At 37.9% G+C, this 16,712-nt stretch overlaps 1 protein-coding gene across 1 annotated transcript in view; it reads right to left on the bottom strand.

The window, feature by feature from the left end:
* Positions 1 to 4,601: 4,601 nt before the first annotated feature.
* Positions 4,602 to 16,712, bottom strand: part of TSHZ1 (teashirt zinc finger homeobox 1) — a 105,737-nt gene continuing 93,626 nt past the window's right edge. Inside the window, exons 2-3 of the mRNA XM_018555535.1 lie at positions 8,565 to 8,976; positions 4,602 to 8,480 (exon numbers count right to left, since the gene is read on the bottom strand). Of these exons, the coding sequence (XP_018411037.1) occupies positions 5,795 to 8,480; positions 8,565 to 8,976 (3,098 nt within the window). The 3' untranslated portion in view covers positions 4,602 to 5,794. The remainder of the gene's footprint in view (positions 8,481 to 8,564; positions 8,977 to 16,712) is intronic.

Genomic DNA, 16,712 nt, shown 5'->3' with positions numbered 1-16,712 from the left:
GCAGTCAGCTTTTGTAACGCACTGTACCGCAACCCAGTCAGCTCCCTGTATTCAGGGGCAGGAGGAGAAATATGTACAAAGTTAGTGGAGATCCCTACTTGATTCCCACTGTAACTCATGTCACCAGTGTCTGTGAAAGCTCTCATTCATCCAGGTCATGGTATATCTGTAAAAAATAAGTCAAGGCAACTGGACTTGCTGTATTTTTCTTGAAGACCTAGGATGCGTAGAAGACAGTGAAGTATGCATCCTAGACAGGGAGGAGGACTGGTTTAAAAGAGGTGTAAAAGAGGCCATTTATGTAAAAATGGAGAAGCCAAGCTTGAATAGAGGTGGGGGGTGAGACATCTATTGTCTGCCACATATAATGCTGTTTTAACACCTCTCTCGCTGGGCGGGCTAATAACACCTCCTAGACTCCAATTATGCAAGTGCAATCAACACCTGGTTGTGACTAACTGATTATGTGGATTGGAGCAACATTCACCATATTTATTCCCAGAGGATTTTTTTGTCCGGTACAAGTCATTCTGAATTGAGAAAGCTGGTCGGATGTTTAGTGAAAAGTCTTCAAGAAAAATACAGCAAGTAGTATACAGCAAGTAAGTTGCCTTGACTCATTTTTTACAGATATATCATGTCACCAGTGGAAAATCCCATCTTCACCTTCTGCTTTGGTGACAACTGTAAACTTTTGGATTTCCCGTCATTTTCTGTCCAGGTGGCAATGGTTATCAAGAGAAAGGGCAAGGGTGAGTCTTTCAAGTGGGGACAATAAACAGCAACTAAAGCTGAACTCTAGGAGACGTAAATATTGTTCAGATACAAGAGACATGTATATTCTTATATATGAATCTTGGTGTGTTTTCAGTATTTATTCCAGATCTGTATAGGTATACAATGTGAAACTTTGGGGTTGATTTACTAACCTTAAAAACACACCACGAGCATGTATCCACCTCTGTAGTTTGTTCCCTCCCAGCATGATCTATGGGTGGAATCTAAACACCTTTGTAATGTGTACACACCCAGCAGGTGTGTTGTGCAAAGCCCTGAAGGAATTCCAAGGTGATGTTGGGTAAATTAGCTCTATGTTGTGTTGCTTGCGTTGATGAATGCAAGGAATGTAAATGCATGAGCTAACCATTTTTGTCTAAACTGTGAAGCAGCATTATATATGCATCATGTGCATGATTTTTACATATATGGCATTAGTGGAAATATGCTTTTAGAGACTTTTTGGTTGATAAATACGTTTTGCTGTGTGAAAATCACACACACCTGGTGTGTGTGTGTGTGTTTAGGTTAGTAAATCACCCCCTTTGCCTCTATGCAGGAGCTTCCTGTAATAAAGATCAGTCACTGCAGCTCACTCTTCTTGTGTAGGGAGACTGGTCTTGTATCGCCTCCTCCTGTAGTTTTCTGCAGGCAGCCTAGTGTGGTGGGTGGATCCTGCTGGACCCACCCACAGCTCTGCTCTCTACACAGGCTATGGGCAGCATAATAATGATATCCCTGTTACTTTTACCAGGTACTATCTGGGTTTGCAAAGGCATTTAGTGCACACAAAGGGTTTACATCCCTTGTGGCTGTGGAGGAATATAGTAAATTAAATGAATAAATCTTTTTTGCGCCCCAACAGAGACTCTTAACTTTTACCCACCCAAAAAGGAAAGGTTTTGGCTACAGATAATCGTTAACCCTAGCATCTATCCTTTATGTATTGTTTGCCATTTAATGTAACAGGCAGGAACAAAATAAAAATGTGCAAAAATGTGTGCAGGCTGCCAAATGAGTGCTCCTTTTTATTAAAAGAAAGATGTTTTTTTGTTCTGCAAACATTTGTAGCTGTAGCCAAAAAGTGTTAATGGTTTACAAAATGCAGCCCAAATCACAGGCACTGAGCCATTTTCCGATCTCTGCAGCTGTGGACCGGGAACATGTCTCAGTGCCTGTAATTGGCCCTGAGCGCTGACGGCTTCCTGGCGGGCTCGGCACGAGGCGCTTGCGAACACGCCCGAGCTCATCACTAATCAGGAGTAGGAAAAGGTCACGTCGTGCTGTTCTCCCCAAAAAAAGGCGCATACTTCACAGGTTGGTGCAGGGCTTTTCTGTGCTGAAAATCACAAGCTACACGCCAGTGGTGTGAAAGCGGACTAAATTAGGATAAGTTAATTTGATAAATGTTTTCTAATTGCCGTAAAAAGATGCAGTTTGTATATGTAAATATATTTGTATACCAAACTTCCAAAAAACTGCACAGCAGAGCGCTCAGCTGACCCCAGCTGAGAAATTCTTCATAGCCAATTGTTGGAGGATAGGCTGCCGTCCTTAAGGCCACTGGGAAGTATCCTCACAAGACATGCAAAACAAGTAAAACAGACAGCGCCTTCTCCTCGTATGATAACTTTTATTTAAATGGAGTAAATAGAATGACATAAAAAGCTACTCACATATTAGCATAGGAAATGCACAATAAGATACACAGTGGGTCCAAGAGAAGACCAACTAGCTGACACGTTTTAGGGGAGATTCCCCCTTCTTCAGAGCTGCTTTGTAGCATTTTCTATGCTAACATGTGAGTAGCTTTTTATGTCATTTTATTTACTTAATTTAAATAAATGTTATCATACGAGGAGAAGGCGTTGTTTGTTTTTACATGTGTGTATACCACATTAAACACTCAAATATTTTCCAACCTGCCCAAATGATTCCTTTCTACTTGATCTTAAAGTGCAATTTTAGCATACTAATCCTCCAGTGTCCATCCTTTCCCTAATAAGATATATTTGCCCAAACCGTTTTACTGATTGTGCAGAAGGCCAGATACCTCACAGCTCAGTTTGAATGATACCATTAAAAAAATCCTTACCTGCATTTATGTGTTTAGAATTGTCCTCCAAATGCATATAAATGCAAATTTGACACCGTCGGTGTAAATTAGGCCTTAAATTTAGCAAACAAATAGTAAAGGCACAATAAAATGTGCAGTGTTATTTCTAGGTTTGTTCCCTGCAAAGGTTGTTGCATGGATGGATCTGGAATAGTCTTTATTTAAACTGTATCTGTGCTCATTTATAAGATAATGGGTCAAAAACATTAATCTTTATATTTGGAATGAACCTTGTGCTGAATTTACTGTATTTTAGTTTTTACTAAATGTTTATTTTATGTTATTACATCACTTTGCCTACATTTTGTCCCTCCCACACTATTACCTCTATGCTTGTACTGACCATGGTTCCCGGGCATCCACTTTCTGGATGCCGTATAATAAAAGCATATGCTTTTACCCTGTAATGTTTCTCTTACCATGGAAATGGACTCCGTGGTCAAACAAGGAGGGTTTGGATCTTTAGTGTAGGCCTGGATTGTGCCAAGTTAAACTGTTAAATTGTGCTGAACTCCGGGCAGATATAAAAGACACAAATTTGTGCAGCTCTGTATTTATTAATACATCCATAAATCTGTTTCTCGAGTTCAAGTATTGCATGTACCCGAATTGACTTGGTCACAGCCTTTTGCTGTCCTATTACAGAAGATCTCAGACTGGGGGTGGTGGATGAAGACACAACACAGCAATCAATTTTGCTGCAATGCTGATAGGAAGAGAGAGAATAGAGTGTCGGAGAGATAAACAAATCAGTCTGCTGCTTGTCCTTATACTGTCCTGTTACAGGGTAGGGGTGGGAAGGAGACCTGCAAGAGTTACTGAATTGCAGCAGAAAAGTCTTCTGCCCTACCAGACAAATCATTACTGTGTCGCAGAACTGTAAATCATTTGGCTGGTAAAACCTGCATCAACTTTGTATTTAATCTGCATTGAATACGGCTTCAAATTTAGGAGTACAGGTACTCCTAGAACTCCTAATAGGTTGGACTTGTTGGACTAATGTCTTTATTCAACCTCAAATACTATGTAACCACAACAGAGGTTATTGGAATCCAACATGAGACAGCAGCACAGAAAAAAAGATCCATGTTTGCACTCTCTTCCGCCTGCAAAGGTAAAGAATAAATGCAGTTTTAGAGCTCAGAATTCTGTGTGTTAGCTATAATCCCACCTCCCCCTCCATATCCACCTAGGAACTTACCATCTGAGTATAATGCCCCTTTATTAATTGTTAAGGCAGCAATAATTTAGCATGTGTCCTTTTTGAAACTATTGTGACTTGTTTGTAACATGTTAATGGAAATAGCCTGAATGAAATATGTCAGGATACAGATACTGAATAGATGATTTTGAATAGCATTATCTTGGTTGATTGCATAAGCAATACCTTTTACTGCTGGAATAACACCTTAACAGCACAATAATGACGACATGACAATGTATGTAAATCAAGAACTGCATGTGGGTTTATTTCACACTTGAGAAAACAGTAGATTTAAGTGTGTGAACCAAAATGTACTGTACAATATTAATGATAGAACATCAAAATGTATAATTCATAGTGCATTACTTTATTTTGTATTTATTTCAATTTTTTTGTCAGTTTCTTTTGTACGTGCATCTGAAAAGATGCAGGCGCCAGTAAAATTTCTCTGTTTAAGTCAATCTGCAGGAACTTAATTTTATTCAAAAATGTGATTTTTTTTTAATACATTTTATATACATAGGAATTGAATATAAAATGACAATATAAAAGTTCAAAGTGAAAGCATACAGCCAGAAGGTACAAAGAAAGCAGAACTGTTTCAAATGGTATATTGTAACATGTATTCTTAAATTATTATCTTATATTTACAGGAAACAGAATCCAATATTTGTCCCAGGCTGTTCTATTATTTTGTCCACCAGAAGGACCTGTGAAGTATAAATTTAAACCCTTGGATGCCTGACTGCTCAAGTGGTTAAGATAACCTCTGATGCTCAAAATGGTTAACCTGCTGGTAGCAAAAGAGATCAAAATGCAGCACTGCTGTAGGAACTCATAAGCTTGTACCAAAGCTTACATTGGCAAATAATTATAAACTGTAATATTCATCTTGTAAAACAAGAAATAGTTTCTACACATGTAAATAACATATTGGCATACAGAATTCTGCCCAAGTGAAACATCATTTTTTTTTCCATTCTGACATCTCTCACTTAATGGTACAGTATATATGATATATATTCTATCTTGTTCTTCGTTTTGTACTATTATTTACTATTTCATTTTTTTTTTTTACATATGTGGCATTGTAACCCTAAGAGTACTATATAGCGTTCCTCCTTCATCCCAGGGCTGCATGCATAATTTGTTTTATGTTCTGCATTATTTTTAAACTAATATATTTTAATTTTTAAATGTTTGAATTGTATAGACTTTAGTTAAATATGTTTTTTTTTTAATATGAAAAGGCACAGAAATGCTATGGCAGTGCTCAAAGGGTTAACTTGACGCCACTAGATTTTCCAACCTTTATTGTCATGGCAACGTGTTAATTTTAGGATGTTTGTTTTTTTGTCATTGTTCTTTGTGTTGCTTTGTGGTTAAATTAATGTCTCTCAATGGTGTCTCCCACTACATTCTACAAAAGATAGCTTAACATCAAGAACAGATGTTGAAAATTAAAGGTCAGACATTGACTCACAAAAAAAAAAAAAAAGAAAACATGCACAAATCAGACAAATAATATAAATATAAATATAAAATATGTGTAAGAAAAAAAAAATTCCAGATAGTCAGTTCAGCAACAAAAAATAAGACTGATTTCAGAGGCTCAGGTCAGGCCTAGTGCAGTATTATGAATATGTTTAGTGCAATGTTCTTGTGGTCACTTGCATACCTGGCTGCATAACTGGATGTTACTGTTTTTCTATTTCACTTACATATATTACATGGTCCTCTGGGGACTTTCCATGTGTTTTACTAAGGTGCAGTTTAACTGCGTGTTTGCTTGCAAAAGTCCTGTTGCAAAGCTTACACTGGAATGTGGAGCCCGAGTCCTCGTCAATAAGACCTATTGAGTTTAAAGCCTTATTTGTGATAGCTTTTGAAACATTCTGTTGTTCTTGAATCTGACTGAGAGAAATCTTTGAAAGATCCTTTAAGCTAAAGCCTAAATGTGTCTCTAAATGACTTATATATGTTGAAGCAGTCCGGAACTGAGAGGCACAATCATTGCAAAAGAAAACAGGATGTCCTGTGTCCAAATTCTTTAAAAATTTTGTACCTCCTGTCCTCCTCAACTGATATTTGACATTGGCCAGCCAGTGGCTAATTGTGGTCATTGAAAGACCAGTAAATTTAGAAATATGCACCCGTTCTTGAGGTCCCAAGTCTGACATTATATATTTGCCTTCAGGTGTTTCCCGTAAGCTTGATGCAAACTGGGCCTGAAGTATGAGAAGATGTTGAGGATTCCAGTTGGACTGTCTACCCTTTCTTTTATGCACTGGTGACAATTCATCCAATGCCTCTTCAAAACTGCTGCCATCTGCATCTGACTTTTCAGATACAGTAGATGGTGTAGATGACTTGGGTGTCAAGCGTCCCGTGAGGTTTTTGACCATGTCAGAAATATCCATCAGTGCGCTTTCTCTAAGAGGAGGGGAAACAGGGTCTGTCATACTCGTGACAAGAGGTTTGTTTTTAGATTTTGTCAAATCAATTGGCTGATCACTGTTCTCATAGTAGTACCGATCATTAGAATCTACTTGTTTGACAGGAGTAGTCGGGTAGACTGGTTTGTCCAACATGCTATTGCTAATTTTGTATAACATTGCCAAAGGATCCAAAGATGGACTAATGGGTTTTGAGACTTTTCCTAAATGAGTATTCATTATAGACTGCAATGCACTCAGTGGATTAATAAATGATGGCTCAGATGAGTGGTCGGTAATAATTCCTAAGCTGTTGCATCCATTAGTAACTTTTGCTTTAAGAGGCTCTGTTCCATTTGGTGTATGTGGCTCCAATGGAACGTCTTTTTTTGCCTTTGGTGCCCTTGGACTTTCAGCCTCTACATTTTTCTTTATAACTTTAGAGTTAGCTTCCTCGGATTTAAGAATGTCTTTGTTTTCTTTTGCCACTGGAGATGTTGGCTTGACTGGACTTACCCTTTCTTTCTCTACTGGTTTTTCATCTTTCTTTATATTGATTTTTCCAGTCACCTTCTCAACTAATTCTTCCATTGCAGAGACATTGCTTTTGTGAGGCGGAGGGGTTAAACTTCCAGGAGAGTGAATCAAAGCATTGTGATCAGATGACATTGATTTGACACTGCTGGCATAAGAAGGCTGCATCTGAACACTCTGTACAGTTGGCTGTAGTGTTTTTACAGTTCCTGGTAACTGATAAGCAGCATGGATACTAGGATACCCTCCCCATGATGGTGTTCCATTCTGAGCTTTACTGATTGCTGAGGACACTGTATTTTCCAGTGATTTTAAAATATCCAGGCCGCCTTTAGGACTGTCATCTAAATCTTCTTCTCTGAGGTACTGGTAAGAGGTTGCAGGCTCAGTTTTTTCAGAGTCTTCATTTTCTTCTTTAATCTTCATCTCTGGCTCTGGACTGGTTGCCTTCTCCTTTTCAATATCTTTTCTGTCTTCAGAAAGTGGAGATGTAGTTGGTGAGTCTGGTTGTTTTTTTATATAAGATGCTGGTAGCCTTGCATGTGTAGTTGGTGGCAAAGGTATTGACTGAATTTTTTCTTCCACCACTGCATCCATGACAAGCTGTTTGCCTTTCTTTGATGCAGAACTGGTCACTTTCAAGAAATGTCCGGTTACCATCATATGAGCAGTCAGCTGCTGCAAAGTGTCATGAGAGCTACCACACTCCATACACTTTAGAATTTGAGCCTTGCGTGCCTCAAACTGCCATGTGTAACTAGCACCATTTTGATATCCATATCTGTTGTTAGGGGTCACGTATGGATTGGCAGTTTTTGGGTCCTTTGTATTATCACTTGCAATGGCCCCTGGGGAGATTCCTGCTTGTTCAGGGGAATCAGGTGAAACAATATCCTGAAGAGCCCGTTTTTTCATTGAGGGGACCAATTTTGTGATGGCGGGTACTGGCTCTTTCAGAGGCACTTTTTGGTAATGCTTCGTTTTAATCATGTGAACACTTAGGTCTTGCAAAGACTCAAAGGAATGTCCACAGTACATGCATTTCAAGACTTTCTGTGCATCTTCCTTCCCTTCCATCTCCATAAGTGATCTCTTTCTAGGTTTAGACCAGCGTCTTGTCCGATCATAATTTCTGTCTCTGTTGTCATCACGATAATGACCCGTTTCATTCATGTGCACAGTCAGTTCAACCAGTGTGTCATAGGCTCCACTGCAATCTTTGCATCGAAACTTGCTGGCACCAGTAAACACAGACCCATACAGTTTATTGTTCTGTCGATAAAGCTGCACTGTGCTAAACAAGCTGGGTTCTGGCAAAAGTCCATATGATGTTTGCTGTAAAGTCTTTGCCAGGGCTGCCTGGTGCCAGTCATACCCAGGACCGTTGTGACTACTAGTGCTGTTAGTTGTACTAATACTAACACTAGTACTTGTAGTGGTACTGCTGCTTGTAATGGTTGGTGTAGTAACAGAGTTAGCCTTTTCATCTGTGCTTTCACTCTGTTGACTTGCATTGGGACTGGAGTTTGATTTTTTCAGATCTAAAGCCAGAGTAGACCAACTGCACTCAGAAAGCAAATTTGTATAGACTGCTTTGATTTGTGCCAAGCTGTCCTGAGGGTAAGATGTGTTGTCCACATTCTGGCTGTCTTCCCTGTCTTGCCCATCCTTAGAGGAAGTACTTTTAAAATCTGCAAGATGATCACTTGCTTCACTAAAGGGTGAACCATAGCCAGCATCCTGATTAGTTGCACTACTGACAGGAGAATTTTGATAGCTGTGAGTCTCTTTGTTGTCTGGTTCCTCATTGAATAAATATTCACTGTCTTGGACATCCAACGAAAGCCCATCATCTTCTACATTATCTTCATCAATTTCAGCTGCCTTTAATTCCTCCGCAGGAACGTATGCTAAAAGGCAAGACATGAAAAAGAAAAAAAAACGTTATAAAAATGAAAATTTTCTTACTAACATTTCAGTTTTTAGGGTGTGTGAAATAGTGAGTGTGAAAGGATGGATAATAGCCCATCAAAGAAATGCAAATGGATTTAAAATGTTTTACAATTATTGAACACAGTATTATATTTCTTAATACAAGATATAAAGAGCACACTAGTCATAGTTTAACATGCAGATGCTGATTGTTATTTAACTGCATATGTCTCTGGAAGCAAGTACAAGCTGTTCCTTGAATACATTTGTCTAAACCAAAAGACAAAAATGTAAGATATTGCAGTTACCAATCCTTAGATGTGGTCGCAGAATTCGTTTTTTTTACATCCCATTATTTTCACCTAGTGATCCTGACAGTAACATTTCCTGTCCTAGGGTGACAACGCTCATTCACTATACAATATCTGTGGAGCAGTGCTGTCACCTTCGGGCAGAACTATGTCTTATGGTATGAAGCAGAGGATACAGGGAGGTGTTCTGTAGTCCTTTCCAGAAATAGCTGGAAACAGTTCTAACGTATAACATTCAACAGAGGAAGACAGCACAGGGAATTGTCAGTTCACAACATTGCTGGCAGGATCTACAGGATTTTTTGCACTTGACAGGTATTAAAAACACTTTTAATGGTATGTGTACCAGATAAAAAGGGAACAGAAGTTCATTGTTAAGGTTTACATATACTTTAAGGTACAGTTGTCTAGCAGACAGGTAGGACTGAGGATCAAGTGAGTATAGCTTTGTTATTTGAGACCCTAGACAAAAATGAGCAATTAACCCTTGCAGTGCAGGGGTATACCCACTGCAGTGTGGGGGTAATTTTTTTGGCCTGGAGTTCTCTCTTCTTTAAGAGAGAACTTAGTAGAGTTTACGAGATCTGCAGCTAAATGGCAGCATACTGGAGTCAACAGAAACCTTTTCAGTTCTATTTCTAACTAAATATAAACTGCTTTCAACATTTTATACCGATATAAATCTAAATCTTCACCATTTCTGGCTTTGAATCAGTTTTTTTTTCTAAATTAAAAATACACCCACGTGCATTTCAGCCATGGTTTAGATTTTTGCTTTTTCAATACAAGTGTGTTAAATGGATAATTAAAAGGAGCTGGAGCTGTTTGCGTTTATTTTTATCAGAATTATTCGGAACTTTGAAATTGTTTATTTTACACACTGTTCAACTTGGAATGCATATATTGTCATTTTGCAAAGCACCTAAAAGATAGTAAGTAATCCATTAAGTAGCATATAACAAGCTCCAAAGATCTCTAATGTTTACATTTCTGAAAGTACACAAACTGCATATGCTTTTCTTGGAGTACATTTCTAGGCCTGAAAAAGCCATGAGTAGAGCAGTACATTCCATGTATTCTAATTATTCAAGAGGTATTTTCACTTATGGGGGGGTCTGTAATATACAGCACATTTTCTCAGATCCAGGGAGAAGATATATGGCCATCATACTTGAAATTAAAGCACATATGTATGCCTTTGTCAACATGTACATACCCCCACCATTCCATCACTCAATTTTGTATACAATTTATGAAAAGGTTGTCTAGTACCATTCTTCCAAAATTGCCTTCACATTTTAATAACACCCTATATCCCAACCTATTGAAAGCACCCAGACTGTAGGGTATTCTCTTGCTTCTCCATAACCCGCAGATCCACCTTGAAAAATTGATTTGCTTTTTTTGTAATAAAACATATCTCACAGCACGTCTTTTGAATCATGCATGCCAGTAATTCATTATTACAATGGACAATAATCAGGCCTGTTGATGCTTCCACCCCAACTGGATTTGGAATTCATGGAACTACTTGGCCCAAGGGTGGAATGACACTGGGGAAATGAATGACTGCTAGTCCACAGATGGTCTGGGATGCCTTTAAGGCCAGTGTATGGGGGTAAATAAAGCCTATGAGGAGGAGATTGAATACTTCCTTGCTCAAAATTTCCCCTCTGCAACTAGATGCATTGCTTTTCTACAAGCAAGGAGTAACTTAAAACTTCACTAAACAACACTGACATTATGAAGAAAACAGAGCCCCTCTTTGAAAAGGGAGGTAAAAATAGAAAATTATCGGCCATATTGGAGTGCTGAAATACCTCTGTCCACTCACATACCATGCATAATTATGCCAGATCTAACAAAAAATACTGATTTCCAGGAAATTCTCTGGGCCTTTTTTCAAATCTATAACATGTTAAGCTCCTATAGTATTCACTACATATGAATTAGAGATGGCCATCAAATACTTTCCTACTAATCAGTCCACAAGACCTGATGTCATTCCCATAGACTGGTACAAACAATACATTGAAAAAACTAACCCAAAGGGGTTGATTTACTAACCTTATAAACACGCCACGAACAAGTATACACCTCTGTAGCGTATTCCCTCCAAGCATGATCTATTGGTGGAATCTAGACACCTTTGTAGTGTGTACACACCCAGCAGGTGTGTTGTGCAAAGCCCTGCATGAATTGCAAGGTGATGTTGTGTAAATTAGCTCTACGTTGTGTTGCTTGCGTTGATGAATGCAGGAATGTAAATGCATGAGCTAACCATTTTTGTCTAAACTGTGAAGCAGCATTATATATGCATCATGTGCATGATTTTTCCATATATGGCATTAGAGGAAATATGCTTTTAGAGACTTGCATGCCGCTATTAGAGCGGCGTGTACCCTATGGCGCATGCTACATGACGCGCACGTACGTAAATACATAAAAACGTGCCATAACGGCGCGAAAATGTGACACGTTGCTCGTGTTTGGTTGATAAATACGTTTTGCTGTGTAAAAATGCACACGCACCTGGTGCGTGCGTTTAGGTTAGTAATTCACCCCCAAAACATCAGTACTTATATACTAATGTCACACCAACTCGGCTCTCTCAAAATCCATGAAATCATGTAGTACTGATTCTCAAATCAGTAAAGGATCCTCTGCAATGCTTGTCATACCAACTATTCTATTTACTCAATAAAGTAAAAATCCGTACCAAAATACTTGCTATTGACCCTTTAAAAAAAAACAGCTTAACCAGATTTATGCCAGAGAAATCTACTGACTTTAACCCCACAGAGGCTTTTTACATACATTCAGACTGTCATGATAATCCTGCAACAAGGCTAATAGTCACCCTAGATAGAAAAAAAAAACCTCAGTGGACTGGAAATAGTAGAAACACATACTTCTCAAATTCAGATTTGGTCCTCACTTTAGACAGTGGATACAATTACTTTGCAAAGCTCCAAGAAACAAAAAAGATGGGTAACTCTTTATCTGCCCCTATACAAATTCATTGAGATGACCAGCAGGGTTTTTGGCCACTTGATGGAACCATTAGTCACTGTGCTATAAAATTACCCTAAAATCTTTGGTCTGAAAATAGCCAGACTGGATGAACGATTGGTTATGTATGCAGATGATTTAGTCCTATGTCTACAAGACTCTAATGAGCTCCTGCAACATGCATTACATATTCTCAATACCTTTGCAAAGATTTTAGGACTCAAGGATTTCATTCAATTGATCACAATACAAAAATACATACTGTCCAGGACTTGCCTCCAAAGTGAGTGGATATATTTTCATATTTGGATATCCAAATCTCTAACTGTGTTGGACTATTGTGCTTTAAACCTTCTCCCTTTCATATATAAAACTGAACAAACACTGAAAACATTTTTCCCCCATTTTCCCTTTCACGTTGATTAGAAAGATGCATTTCATTAACATTAAGGTTACCACTCTCTTTCTTTATGTTTTACTAAATGTTTTTAAGAAATTATCCGAATTTCTACAGCATTCTTTTGGGACTCTCTGTCTTCCAGTTTTAAACCTAAATGCCACTGGGTCCGTGGAGGACTGAACTTTCTTGACCTCCATAAGCATTTCCATGCAGCCTAATTAACCCATGTGCACAGATGGTGAACGGTAGATAAAGCTAACGCATCAGAAATTCTTGAGGCATCCATGCAGGACTGTTATGAGGTACAACAGTGCCTATTTTATAGAGGTGCTCTTATCCCACTACAACAATCTTTATGAAAGCAACTAAAAGGGTCTGGAAACAAATTCACAAGCTAGCACTGACCCAACACATTACATGGTCTCCTCAAACTGCGCTTTGTCTTAATGCCTCCCTCTCCCACTTTGCCAGTATCACAAATCCAGTCATCTGGTCTTCAAGTGGTATTAAAGTCTTGAATGATATTGTAGAAGGTTATACAATTTCTGCTTTTGAAAGACTGAAACAGAAATATGACCTTCTCAACTATTACCTGTTCCACTTCTTACAACTCTACAATGCCTCTGCCGCTCAGTTTGGTAATTCAGTAGAACTGCAAACTTAATCTATTTAGAGCAACTTCCGCTCACTAGTTAGTAGCCACTAGTTACCCCTCCTGCTTTGTGTAAAATCTTAGAAAAAAAGAGACAGGACATAGCAGTTCCAGTTCTACCCTTGCTTTGAACATGAACAGAATACCAAGAATCAAGAAACTTATCATAATAGACTAAAGACTATAGCAGTAGAAGGTCATGCCATATACCACCCTTTTCCATGGTGAAAAAAAAAAAAAAAGCTAAAACGTGTATGCAGTGAGCTAAGATGTCACCATTAAACTGTCATCTAATCCAATCCATTTCAAGTTCAGCTGTAAAACCACAATAGTAAATGACTGGGGTTATGTTTGGGATAAACCTGATCATGGCATTCATAGAATAGTAGGATGCAGATGTCTGGGTGATTGGTTTTAACATGTGATGCTTTAGGAGTCCCTTTCATTGCATGTGGTAGTTAAGGGGCCTCAAAGGTGGTCTAATATGGTACTTTCAAGAGGTTTTATTTTTATGTGATTGAATAAACTACATTTTTTCAGGTACCAAATACCTTATTACATTTACAAATACTGATATCACACAAAATAATACAAATAATAATAATGAAACAACATGAATGATTGTAATCTATGTAATCGCAAGCAGTAAACATTAGCATACACAATTACGTACACATGCAACATGCCTAGGTAATTCCAAAGCAATAAAGACAGTTGTATGGTCATGTGCAAGCAAAAATATATATTTGTTTAAGTTTCCTTGCACACGATTGGGTATACTTTGCAAAGTGAAATTTCACCACCACCATAGGGAACTTCCCTTGCACAGTGTGAACAGCCTTTTTGCCTTTAGTAAACCAACCCCTGTGAGTCTACGGACTCATTGTAATCAATGCATTTTCTGTTTGGCTTATATCTTATGTCAAGGGACTCGTCTCTAGTGGCTAATCTACAAATCTATATATTAAGTAAAATACTAAAATATATAGCGTAAACTATGGGAATCAAATATTACCTTTAGATAAATGCTGCACGAATATGAGCTCACTGAATATACATTACATTTTACAGTTGAAGCATTGAATCATGGAAAACATTAAAGATTCCTAAATCCCAAAATAATGCTACCAAATATTCCTATTTGACATGATGTATGAGGTTATCTGCATCCTTTATTCCAGTCCTTGAAATCAGGCACACAGACCACAAGCAGAAAATTAGTGTTTTATTCACAAATGTGCAATGCCCGTGAAATTTATTTATTTTTTAGCATATTTCAGTACATTTGCCTGCCTTGTGACAGGTCAGTTACTAAAAAAATTAAAAAAAATAATAGAATAGAAACACACGTTGTTGAAGTTGGAATTTTAAACACAAAAAATATTTTTGTAGTTACTATTACTCTGTTAAGACATCCATTCGTATTGGGGTGAAGTGCCAAGTATTTCCTTCATCAAAAAGAAAAGATGTACTTGCTTTATCTGACTGTGACAGTTTCCCAGCTGATGGATACTGGTTTTTTTTTAAAATACATATTCATGGTTTTTCAAGCAGAAAATCTGCAGTCATCAGATTTGATCAGTGTCACCTAAAAAAGCATGGAAATTGTCTTGTTTTCTCCAAAATTAGAATTTGTATTTGAAATTCAGGTGTCAAGTTGGTCCGAGTCCCACTACCGGTGTTTTAAGCAATACTATATTTAGAACATCAACGCAACTCAGCATGAAGGTGTAAATATTATACAAAGTTTGGCAATCCTGTGTTTACCTCACAAAAAACTGGACTGTGGAAAATGTGTAATCTTTTATAGCTCTTTAAATAGTGTCATCATTACAAGTGCAATGATATAACTGCACCCAGGCCTTAAAAGCAAGTGTGCTTTTTTTTCTACGCTGCCAGCCACCAAGATGGGCCATCGATATCTGTACATAACTGATTTTTTTGCCAGGACCACTCTAATTCAGGAAGAGCAGCAGCTTTCCCACGCACTGTAATGCTGTACCTGGAGTGTTTGCTTAATTTCATCCTTCCATGCCAGGGACTACTGTGCAAATTACATACCTCTGCATTAAAGTGAACCTGTCAGCCATGTTGAACTTTCAAAGGGGGGCATGTATCATGAGTTGTTTGCTATTAAACTTTCTAGTCAGGAAACCTTCTGATTTAGATTTGCTTTATCAATAGAGACTTGACTTCACAGATTTTTGGATTATGCCCCATCCATCTGCCCAAATCCTGTCCAATAAGATTGCCTTTAATAACAAGTAGAGTGCTTCCAATTTATAGGAATAATGGCAGTTCTTAGCTCAGAAAGTAGATCCCTAGTAACAAAGTAAAACTAATTCAGAGTGGTGCAATGGAAAGTATTTTCAGGTTAATATAAGTAATAGCAGAAGCCTTTTGGTACTTACTCTTAGATAGGAGTTTTGTTTTAGATGTTTAAAATGGCCGACAATGTCCACTTTAACACAAAGTGGTCTTTTGATATGAAAAGGTTGCACCTTTTTGTAAATCTTTGCCTATGTCTTTATGTGTCTTTAGGACATTCAGCTGTGAAAAGGTGTATAAACACACTACTACAATTCATGATCCTTATTTGTTTGAAAAGTAGACAAGTTGTTAAAACAGGATATGGTATGCATGTAAAGATACAGCCGCTGTGTGCACACATAATGGTCTACAGAGCAGGAAAAAAACAAGAATGAAAATGATAGTGGAACCTGAAGCTGAACTGAATATTTCCATGTTTTACAGAATGAGCACGTGTGCTGCGTGCTTTTAAACACTGCCGTGAGTTGCCAACATGGAATGCCTTCTGGATGGCAGTCTCTATTCATTTTGATGAAACAGATGTGCTGTCTTCTCTGGATAACATTAAATGCTGTGCAAAATAATTTAAGCAGACACAATGAAAAATATGAATATTTTCGGTGCACAGAGACAGCTTTCAAATGTGTTTCTTGTTCTGTATTGTGCTGATGAAAGGCAAACATAAAAGCCACACACAGAAATTAATACTTAAAAAATAAATCAATTAAAGACCTTTCAGATACCAAGTTGTATGGTTTGGCATCTAATTTTGTAGCTTGCTAAAGCAAATTGTGAACATAGAAAATGCAACCTAATATTGGATAAAAGACACAAGGGTCACTGCATGAGAGAAACCCACCTAAATAAATTACCTTATGGTGGGTCCTACTACATCACTAAACCATTCAGAAAATGTCAAATCTCTACAGTGTTGTATTTACAATACTTGCGTGTAAAGTTAGAAATACATCTGCATGCACATGTTGACCTATTTTTATGTTTGCAGAAAGTATGTAATCACTATATATA

The sequence above is a fragment of the Nanorana parkeri genome, unplaced genomic scaffold (assembly GCF_000935625.1).
Source record: "Nanorana parkeri isolate BGI_ZX_2015 unplaced genomic scaffold, ASM93562v1 scaffold200, whole genome shotgun sequence".
NCBI lineage: Eukaryota > Metazoa > Chordata > Amphibia > Anura > Dicroglossidae > Nanorana > Nanorana parkeri.
The sequence above is the reverse complement of the archived record's forward strand: the minus strand, read 5'-3'. Positions and strand labels throughout refer to the sequence as shown.